The 10,921-nt window shown below is 42.7% G+C and overlaps 1 protein-coding gene across 2 annotated transcripts; it reads left to right on the top strand.

Annotated features, from left to right (window-relative positions):
* The first annotated feature begins 207 nt into the window (after window positions 1-207).
* Window positions 208-9,143, top strand: SBDS (SBDS ribosome maturation factor). Of its 2 annotated transcripts, XM_063725498.1 has the most exons (6): window positions 208-534; window positions 942-1,485; window positions 2,436-2,565; window positions 3,327-3,527; window positions 5,512-5,676; window positions 8,343-9,143. In XM_063725498.1, exons 2-6 carry the CDS (start codon window positions 1,358-1,360, stop codon window positions 8,469-8,471), a joined length of 753 nt encoding a protein of 250 aa, XP_063581568.1. In that variant the 5' UTR covers window positions 208-534; window positions 942-1,357; the 3' UTR covers window positions 8,472-9,143.
* Window positions 9,144-10,921: the final 1,778 nt, after the last annotated feature.

Below are 10,921 nucleotides of genomic sequence, written 5' to 3' on the forward strand. Positions count from 1 at the left end.
CCCAGAGCTCTGGGAAAGGAAGCCGGTGCCCGGTGCGCTCTCGGCCCTGCTCCGATTGGCTCAGAGGGGAAAGGGGGCGTGTCAAGAAATAAGCACCGCCCAGAGTTCCGGGCGATGAAGCCGGAGCGCTTCCGCCTCCGTTTGGATTGGCTCAGACTGGGAAAAGGCGGGTCCAGAGAGAAATGATTGGCATGGGAAAATTAAAAGAGAAAAGGAGTGGGGAACGGGGGAAATGCTAAGTAGGCCGTTTGGATCTTAATTGGAATAAACCGACTGTAGAAAGGCATTATTTTTGGGAAACCCGAGGATGGACTCGCTATTAGATGATATTAAGGAATTGTAGTTGATCTCGTCGCGTGTATCTGTTAAGGACTATAGGCTGAAGTATTTAATGCTGAAACCATATGATGGTTTCTTTAAAATACCCCCAACCGGCCGGGCGCTGTGACTCAAACCTGTAATCCCAGCACTTTGGGAAGCCGAAGCGGGAGGATCGCTTGAGCCCAGGAGTTCGAGACCAGCCTAAGCAATATAGTGAGACCTCGTCTGTACATTTTTTTTAAATTATTTATTTAATTAAATTAGCTTGGCGTAGCCGCTCACACCTGTAGTCCCAGCTACTTGGGAAGCTAACGCTGGAAGATCGCTCGAGCCCAGGAAGTCGAAGCTGCAGTGGGGCCATGATCCTGCCACTGCACTCCAGCCTGGGTGACAGAGTGAGACTGACTTTTAAAAAAAAGTGTAAATAAAAAAGCAACAAAAAAAATGAAAAAAGAGGAATAAAACAAGGATGGCAAAATGTTGATAGCGGGGTGATGGGAAGGTTCATTACACTTTCTTGTCTACATTTTATATTAAAATATTTCTATTATAATAAGGTGAATAAATAAAAATATTTATTATAAAATAATTCTATTATTAAAAATATTTCTATTATAAAGTGGGTCTGGACCTTGAATTCCGCGGAACGAGGTGGTGCCAACGCTGTGTTTCAACCCGGTCACTAAACATCCGCGAGGATCCTGTCAGAGCTCTCAGCTCATTGGCGAAAGTAAATTACGCCAAGGAAAAGCACCTCCCTTTTTGGGCGTGGAAAGATGGCGTAAAAAGCCACAATGCGCAGGCGTCGTCGCTCACTTTTCCCCTCCCGGCTTCTGCCGCACCTGACGCCTGCGCAGTAAGGCTGGCAGACGCACTGTGGCGGCTGCCTGAAGCTAGTGAGTCGCGGCGCCGCGCGCTTGCGGTTGGGTCAGTGCCGCGCGCCGCTCGGTCGTTACCGCGAGGCACTGGTGGCCTTTAGGCTGGGCGGTGCGGGTCAGCCCTGGTTCGCCGGCTCCTAGGTCTTTGAACAGCCGTGATGTCGATCTTCACCCCCACCAACCAGATCCGCCTAACCAATGTGGCCGTGGTACGGATGAAGCGCGCCGGGAAGCGCTTCGAAATCGCCTGCTACAAAAACAAGGTCGTCGGCTGGCGGAGCGGCGTGTGAGTAGCCCCCTCCCTCGGGTCTGGGCCTGGGCCTGAGCCGTCACCTCCGAGGCGGCCTGTCTCTGCCCAAGTCGAGTGAATGGGCCAGGCTGGGGTGTTGGCCGGGGAGGAAATGGAACATTCCTGCTGTAAGCATGAGACGTCACTGTCCGAGCTTGGCGCCTAAGCCAAGGGTTTCTTCTTTATTTGGTTGGTTCGGATTGGGTTGTTGGTTTGGGGTTTTGTTTTGTTGGTGTCATAAAAGCTGCAGCCAAGAAATCTCATAATTGTGGTCCTTTTCCTAGAATAATGATGGCTGAGAACCTAGTCTTCCGAGTTGTGGGTACATCTGGTGTCATAGATCTCAGTAGCCCTAGCAGTTTAAAGTGCGTAGTGTCTTCACTGCTGCCATCTAGGGACTGGCATTCCGTGGCAGCAGCTGTCTGCACCCCACCCCGCCCTGCCCCACCCCACCCTTGTGTTTCTTACGTCCTCCCATGACATTTTTCTCCAGTGAGCAAATGGTAAGGCAAATACGGTTCTGAGTTTTGAAAATATTCCCTCAGGCCGATGCGGGCAGATCACTTGAAGCCAGGAGTTCGAGGCCAGCCTGCAACATGAAACCCCATCTCTACTAAAAATACAAAATTAGCCGAGTGTGGTGGCGCATGCCTGTAATCCCAGCTACTCAGGAGGCTGAGGCAGGAGAATCACTTGAACCCGGGAGGCGGAGGTTGCAGGGAGCCGAGATCGTGCCATTGCACTCCAGCCTGGGCAAAAACAGTGAAATTCCATCTAGGGGCGGGGGTGGGGGGGTAAGAAAAAGAAAACTGCCCTCGACACTAAAGGTCATCAAGGAGATTTGTTGTGTCTTGCCGTTCATGTTGTTGCCATCTCGTATTTAACTGTAAATGCATGTCCAAGTTTCAAGTATATTCACATAGGACTTTCTCTCCTGCCCTCACAAGGGAAAAAGACCTTGATGAAGTTCTGCAGACCCACTCAGTGTTTGTAAATGTTTCTAAAGGTCAGGTTGCCAAGAAGGAAGATCTCATCAGTGCGTTTGGAACAGATGACCAAACTGAAATCTGTAAGCAGGTGGGTAACAGCTGCAGCATAGCTATTTATAACGTATTTGTAGATATATTAAACATTAAAGGCTATTTTTCTGGAGGAAAGACTAACCAAGCAATAATGTGAACTGCACAGTGTCACTTCTAATAATAAAGAACTTGGTGGTTTTGTTTGTTTTTTGGTTTTTTTTGGCCAAAACCTCCTGAAATCAGATTTTCTACTAAATTACCTCATTTTTCTATAAATTACCTCATTTATAGAATGTGGTATACCTGAAAACTGAATTTGTTTTCAAGTATTTCATCTTTCAGACCCTTTTTTTTTGGGGAGGACAGAGTCTTGCTCTGTTGCCCAGGCTGGAGTGCACTGCACTTAACTGCACTCAGCTCACTGCAACCTCTGCCTCCTGGGTTCAAGCGATTCTCTTGCCTCAGCTTCCAGGGTAGCTGGGATTACAGGTGCCCACCACCCTGCCCGTCTAATTTTTGGATTTTTAGTAGAGATGGGGTTTCACCATGTTGGCCAGGTTGGTCTCAAACTCCTGACCTCGGGTGATATGCCCGCCTTAGCCACCCAAAGTGCTGGGATTACAGATGTGAGCCACTGTGCCCAGCCAAAAGATTCTTGCATCTTTTGGGCAAAGCTCAAACCATTACTTACATATTAATAGCTGGAGAGGATGAAATTTAATTTTCTCTCCAGTTACTCATTTTTTATGGTTAGTTAATAAATAGTGTGTGATAGAGAAAGATAGTGATTTCTTAAATGTGTTGGCATTTTTTTAGATTTTGACTAAAGGAGAAGTTCAAGTATCAGATAAAGAAAGACATACACAACTGGAGCAGATGTTTAGGGACATTGCAACTATTGTGGCAGACAAATGTGTGAATCCTGAAACAAAGAGACCATACACCGTGATCCTTATCGAGAGAGCCATGAAGGACATCCACTATTCGGTGAAAACCAACAAGAGTACAAAACAGCAGGTGAGTGGTTTCTCATGTCATCAAAATATAGCCATGGAAATCAGTTTTCTCTGAAGAAATCATTAAAATAATGGGTCTGGGGCCACGCATAATGGTTCATGCCCGTAATCCTAGCACTTTGGGAGCCAAGATGGGAGGATTGCTTGAGGCCTGGAAACAGCCTGGGAAACATAGGGACGCCCATCTCTAAATTTTTTTTTTTTAATTTTTTTATTTTTTTGAAACAGAGTTGCACTCTGTTGCCCAGGCTGGAGTGCAGTGGCACGATCTCGGCTCACTACAATCTCCACCTCCCGCGTTCAAGCAAGTCTCCTGCCTCAGCCTCCCGAGTAGCTGAGATTATAGGCACGCGCCATCATACTCAGCTAATTTTGTATTTTTAGTAGAGTTGAGGTTTCACCATGTTGGCCAGGCTAGTCTTGAACTCCTGACCTCAGGTGATCCGTCCGCCTTGGCCTCCCAAAGTGCTGGGATTACAGGCGTCAGCTACCGTACCCTACCTCTAATTTTTTTAATATAAAAAATTAAATTTAAAAAAATGGGTCTGCATGGAAGCAAGTGGGTAGAAGATTTGTGGAAGAGATGGAGGAAAAGGACAGAGTTGTAAAGATAGGTAATTTTTTTTTCCAAGTAAACACAAATATGTGTATAGGACTTTCTTCTTCCTATCCAAATCAAACTTTTAAAGACAAAACTTGAGTTTTTAAAGGGTCATTTTAACACCTCTTTTTGAATTTTTTAACTTATATATAATTCACATACCATAAATTTCACACTCATAAAGTGTGTACACTTTAAGTGGTATATTAACAAAGTTTGGGAACCTTCCCTGCTACCTGGTTGAGAACATTTTCATCACCACAAAAAGAAAGTCAGTGTCCATTAGTAGCCATCCCCCATTTTCCCCCCGCAGGCCCCTCCCAACCACTAATCTCCTCTCGTTATGGACTTGTCAATTCTGGACATTTCATATAAATGGAATCATACAATATATGGCCTTTTCATGGTTCATACATGTTGTAACCTGCATCAGCATGTCATTTCTTTATGCCGGAATAATAGCCCACTGTACGGAAAAAAACACATTTTGTTCATTCATTTATCAGTTGATAGACATTGGGTTGCTTTCACTTTTGAGGTATGATGAGCAATGCTGCTATAAAATTTCTTGTATGTCTTTGTGTAGACATATGTTTTCATTTCTGTATACCTGGGGACTACCAAACCTATTTCTAAAACAGCTGCACCATTTTACATTACCACCATCAGTGTTTAAGAGTTCAGTTTCTCCACATTCTCAGTAATACTTGTCATTGTCTGCCTTTTTGATGATGGCCATCCTAGTGGTATCTTGTCGTGGTTTTGATTTGCATTTCCTTAATAATGATTTGAGCATATTTCCATGTGCTTATTGGTGCCTCGTCTGTTTTCTTTTGAGAAATCTCTGTTCAGGTTCTTTGCTCCGCCTTTTTTTTTTTTTTTTTTTTGAGATGGAGTCTCACTCTGTCGCCCAGGGTAGAGTGCAGCGGCGCGATCTCGGCTCATTGCAAACTCTGCCTCCCGGATTCAAGCAATTCTCCTGCCTCAGCCTCTTGAGTAGCTGGGATTACAGGCGTGCGCTACCACACCCAGCTGATTTTTCTTTTTTTGTATTTTTAGTAGAGACGGAGTTTCACCATGTTGGCCAGGCTGGTCTCCAACTCCTGACCTTGTGATGCACCCGCCTCGGCCTCCCAAAGTGCTGGGATTACAGGCGTGAGCCACCACACCTGGCCTTCACTTTCTTCATAATTTTTTGAAACACAAAAGCTTTTCTTCTTGATAAGTCCAATTTTTCTATTTTTTTTTTAACGGTCACTTATGTTCTTAATGTTATACCTAAGAAACCATTACCTAATCCAATTACATGGAAACTACTTTGTTTTTGAAAATCTTATGAAATAATATAGTAGAAGAAATTGCATTCTCGATTTTGTCTTGGTAGGCTTTGGAAGTGATAAAGCAGTTAAAAGAGAAAATGAAGATAGAACGTGCTCACATGAGGCTTCGGTTCATCCTTCCAGTGAATGAAGGCAAGAAGCTGAAAGAAAAGCTCAAGCCACTGATCAAGGTCATAGAAAGTGAAGATTATGGCCAACAGTTAGAAATCGTAAGAGTCAAATATTTTCTTTGCTTCATGTTACCTAAATATTGTATTCTCTAGTAATAAATTTGTAGCAAACATTTAGACGTTGTAAACAGTCAGATATTTTCTTTTCTTTTTTTTTTTTTTTTTTTTTTTGAGATGGAGTCTCGCTCTGTCGCCCAGGCTGGAGTGCAGTGGCGCGATCTCGGCTCACTGCAAGCTTGGCCTCCTGGGTTCACACCATTCTCCTGCCTCAGCCTCCCGTGTAGCTGGGACTACAGGCACCTACCACCAAGCCTGGCTAATTTTTCGTATTTTTTAGTAGAGACGGGGTTTCACCGTGTTAGCCAGGATGGTCTTGATCTCCTGACCTCATGATCCACCTGCCTCGGCCTCCCAAAGTGCAGGGATTACAGGCGTGAGCCACTGCGCCCAGCCAGATATTTTCTTAAGACTAAAGGTCGGTCAGCCTTGTTTACCACAAATCCTTTTATTTTTTTCCCAGCATTTATTTTTGTCATATATTATGCATAGTGTTTTAGATACATGATTTTAGCAAATTTAGCAACTATTTAAAATAAGCCACTTAAAAATTGCTATTTTAGTGGAAGATTGATAATTCCAATTACCTTAAAAATTTTGCAAAAATTAGTACAAAGCACACTATGGAAATTTACATTGAGTTTTCAGAGATAGCTCAATTGCGTGCTTTACTGCAGTGCTGATCATAATCCTAAAAGACAATCCCAAATGCCACAATCCCAATGTTGAAATCATAAAAAAATCAAAATTTCTAAAGTCCAAAGCCTGAACTTCTAACATCTTGAAAATCACAGTTCCAAAAGATTGAATCCTAGCTGGGCACGGTGGCTCACACCTGTAATCCCAGCACTTTGGGAGGCTGAGGCAGGTGGATCACCTGAGGTCGGGAGTTTGAGACCAGCCTGACCAACATGGAGAAACCCAGTCTCTACTAAAAATACAAAATAGTCAGGCATGGTGGCACATGGCTGTAATCCCAGCTACTTGGGAGGCTGAGGCAGGAGAATCACTTGAATCTGGGAGGCAGAGGTTGCGGTGAGCCAAGATTGCACCATTGCACTCCAGCCTGGGCAACAAGAGCGAAACTCCATCTCAAAAAAAAAAAAAATTTTTGAATCCTGAATGATGAAATTCTGAAAGCTGAATTCTGGCGAAAGGATTAGCACTCTTTGAGTTGTAGCAGGAGAGTCGCGTCTGGTTAATTGCATCATGTTAGGAAAAGCTAGGACCTTGTTATTGTCTTATTTGAAAATTAAAAATGGTTTAAAGAGATGTGTCTGGGTGCCACGTTGATAAACGATGGAACTGTGGATGTAATTTTAGGTGTCAACTTGACTGGAAAGGAATCCCTAGAAGCCTGATAAAGCATTATTTGGAGTATGTCTGTGAGGGTGTTTCCAGAGGATATTAAGTGTGTGAACCTGATGACACTAAACACAGAACATTTTAAAGAAGCAGCAAAACCATTATGTCCTTATGACCTCACCCCACAGCTTCAAACACAGTGTAAATTCAGCTGTCTACAAATTCATGTTTTCAAGGCTTTGCAGCTTATTTATTTATTTATTTATTTACTTTATTTTTTTTTTTTGAGACAGAGTGAGTTTCACTCTTGTTGCCCAGGCTAGAGTGCAATGGCGTGATCTCAGCTCACTGCAACCTCTGCCTCCTGGGTTCAAGCGATTCTCCTGCCTCAGCCTCCCGAGTAGCTGGGATTACAGGCATGTGCCACTTCGCCCAGCTAATTTTGTATTTTTAGTAGAGACGGGGTCTCTCCATGTTGGTCAGGCTGGTCTCAAACTCCCGACCTCAGGTGATCCACCCGCCTCGGCCTCCCAAAGTGCTGGGATTACAGGCTTGAGCCACCGCGCCCGGTCTGCAGCTTCTTTTTAAAAGTAAATGAGCTGTAGAGAAGTGTATGAGTATGTGAGTATCCACTGTAGATGTGAACTAACCCATCTGACAATACTTGAAGTTCTGAAATCTTTGCAAAACTGTACACATGGGGCCGGGCACAGTGGCTCGTGCCTGTAATCCCAGCACTTTGGGAGGCCGAGGCGAGCAGATAACATGGTGAAACCTTGTCTCTACTAAAAATACGAAAAATAAGCCAGGTGTGGTGGTGGGTGCCTGTAATCCCAGTTTCTTGGGAGGCTGAGGCAGGAGAATCACTTGAACCTGAGGGGCGGAGGCTGCAGTGAGCTGAGATCACATCACTGCACTCTATCTCAAAAAAAATAAAAATAAATAAACATACACATGGTGTCTAAATAAGTCTTCACATTGCTTTTTCTCCCTCATACATGGAGGTGACTTTATTGAGCTATAAAATGTAATGCTAAATTTTAGTATGAAAAGAATCAGAGTTTTCTAGTTTGTCCCTTCCATTTACAGCTGAAGAATCAGAGTAAGTGTTTAAACATAGGGATTAATGCCTTGTCACAGGTGGCTACATGGATACTGGAGGGCAGAGGCTGAACTGGAACCCAGTGTGCTGCCCTACCCATTGTCTTATCTATTGCACCATAGAACTGTGGTATTATTAGAGATCTGGAAAGCATTGTGCTTGCCTCAAAGGAAGTTAAAGCTGAGTTTATTCTGTGTGTTGCTCATCCTCGTATGGTAAACTGCTACGTTAAATGTTTCAGGTATGTCTGATTGACCCGGGCTGCTTCCGAGAAATTGATGAGCTAATAAAAAAGGAAACCAAAGGCAAAGGTTCTTTGGAAGTACTCAATTTGAAAGATGTGGAAGAAGGAGATGAGAAGTTTGAATGACACCCATCAGTCTCTTCACCTCTAAAACACTAAAGTGTTTTCGTTTCCGACGGCACTGTTTCATGTCTGTGGTCTGCCAAATACTTGCTCAAACTATTTGACATTTTCTCTCTTTGTGTTAACAGTGGACACTGCAAGGCTTTCCTACATAAGTATAATAATGGGGGAATGATTTGGTTTTAATTATAAACTGGGGTCTAAATCCTAAAGCAAAATTGAAACTCCAAGATGCAAAGTCGAGAGTGGCATTTTGCTACTCTGTCTCATGCCTTGATAGCTTTCCAAAATGAAAGTTACTTGAGGCAGCTCTTGTGGGTGAAAAGTTATTTGTACAGTAGAGTAAGATTATTAGGGTTATGTCTATATGACAAAAGGGGGGTCTTTCCTAAAAAAGAAAACATGTTGCTTCATTTCTATTTAATGGAACTTGTGTTCTGAGGGTCATTATGGTATCGTAATGTAAAGCTTGGATGATGTTCCTGATTATCTGAGAAACAGATATAGAAAAATTGTGCCGGACTTAAATAATTTTCATTGAACATGCTGCCATAACTTAGATTATTCTTGGTTAAAAAATAAAAGTCACTGATTTCTAATTCTTAAAGTTTATAATATATATTAATATAGCTAAAATTGTATGTAATCAATAAAACCACTCTTATTTTTATTAAACTATGGCTTGTGTTTCTAGACAACTTCCTAACTCCCTTTCTTTTCTCTGTCTGTGTCTGTGGTAGGGTTAGGGAGTTGTTAGGAGAACTAAATAAGTCAATATGAAGAGTGCGTAGAATAGGGCCTGTACTTGTAAACACCTGAAAAATTTTTGCTAACACTTGGGATGTAACTGAAGTATTATTTTAGTATTTAAACATGTAAATGGACAAGGTGCAAGCTTTTAAAAATCTACTTCAAGGCCAGGGAGGTGAGTCACACCTGTAATCCCAGCACTTTGGGAGGCTGAGGCAGGCGGATCACCTGAGGTCAGGAGTTCGAGACCAGCCTAGGCAACACAGTGAAACCCTGTCTCTACTAAAAATACAAAAATTAGCCAGGCATGGTGACGCGTGCCTGTAGTCCCAGCTACTCGGGAGGCTGAAGCAGGAGAATCGCTTGAACCCAGGAGGCAGAGGTTGCAGTGAGCTGAGAACGTGCCGCTGCACTCCAGCCTGGGTGACAGAGTGAAATTCGGTCTCCAAAAAAAAAAAAAAAAATCTGTTTCAAAAGAGATGATACATTCTAGAATATAAATTAAATTCACTCAAAATAAATATACAGATGTATTTCTGGACAGCAGTTTTTATTTTAACTGAAAACAGGCTTCTTGACTTGAAAACGTACTGATTGGTTTATAAGCACACAGAACTCCCTGCTAATACAAGCTCTCAGAAATGTCCCTTTAGTTTAAAATAACTACAATTGAGATTGTAAAGTCAAAATTTTATCTTACAGTGTTAACAAAATATATTGTTGTTTGGTAACATGGTAATGAGCCCTTTTTCTGTTAATGCTAAAGCTAGGCTGCTGTTTTGATACAGCTATTTGTTCAATACATCAATAGCTCTATCTTAGTAAGAAAATGTAAACATTTAATAAAACATTTCCTTAAGATTTTCTGGGGCCAGGCGCAGTGGCTCACACTGGTAATCCCAGCACTTTGGGAGGCCAAGGCAGGTGAATCACTTGAGTTGGGGAGTTCGAGACCATCCTGGGCAACACGGTGAAACCCCATCTCTACCAAAAATACAAACAATTAGGCACGGTAGTGTGCACCTATGGTCCCAACTACTTGGGAGGCTGAGGCAGGAGGACCACTTGAGCCCGGGAGGCAGAGGTTGCAGTGAGCTAAAATCACCCCACTGCACTCCAGCCTGGGCAACAGAGCCAGACCCCATCTCTAAACAAAGATTTTCTGATTCTGAATATTCATTTTTTTCTAAAAAGCTGGAACTTCAAGAAATGTCAAATGTAGATCACATCTGAGTCATCATCTAAACTTATTTTTTTAATTTTATACTAATTTCATTATCAAAGAACTTAACATTTTTGGTTCATGATCATCTTCCCGGTACCACAGCCATAATGGATTATTTTAAGGATCGATTTATTTGACTTTTTCAGTGCAAGCTGATGGTGTGTGCATTTGGTCACAATGACATTTCAGACTTAGGCCTCTTCTTTTACCACAGTTCTTTTCTCTGAAGTTTCCCTTGTACCCCATACCAAGTATTTGCTCCAGTTGCTAGAAACCAGTACTCTACTTAAATTCCTTCATAGGTCTGGATTTATTCAAACTTGTATTGTATTAGAGCTGCTTAATTATCTGCCTTCAGGCTAGACTGTGAGCTCCTTAAGGGCAAGGGAGTTAGCAATGTGTGTGTATATCCCACCATGCTTTGGACCTAGTAGATGTGGAGTAAATATCTGAAATAATAAACATGTGGGCCAGGCAC

Source organism: Pongo abelii, chromosome 6 (genome assembly GCF_028885655.2).
Source record: "Pongo abelii isolate AG06213 chromosome 6, NHGRI_mPonAbe1-v2.0_pri, whole genome shotgun sequence".
In the NCBI taxonomy this organism is placed as follows: Eukaryota; Metazoa; Chordata; class Mammalia; order Primates; family Hominidae; genus Pongo; species Pongo abelii.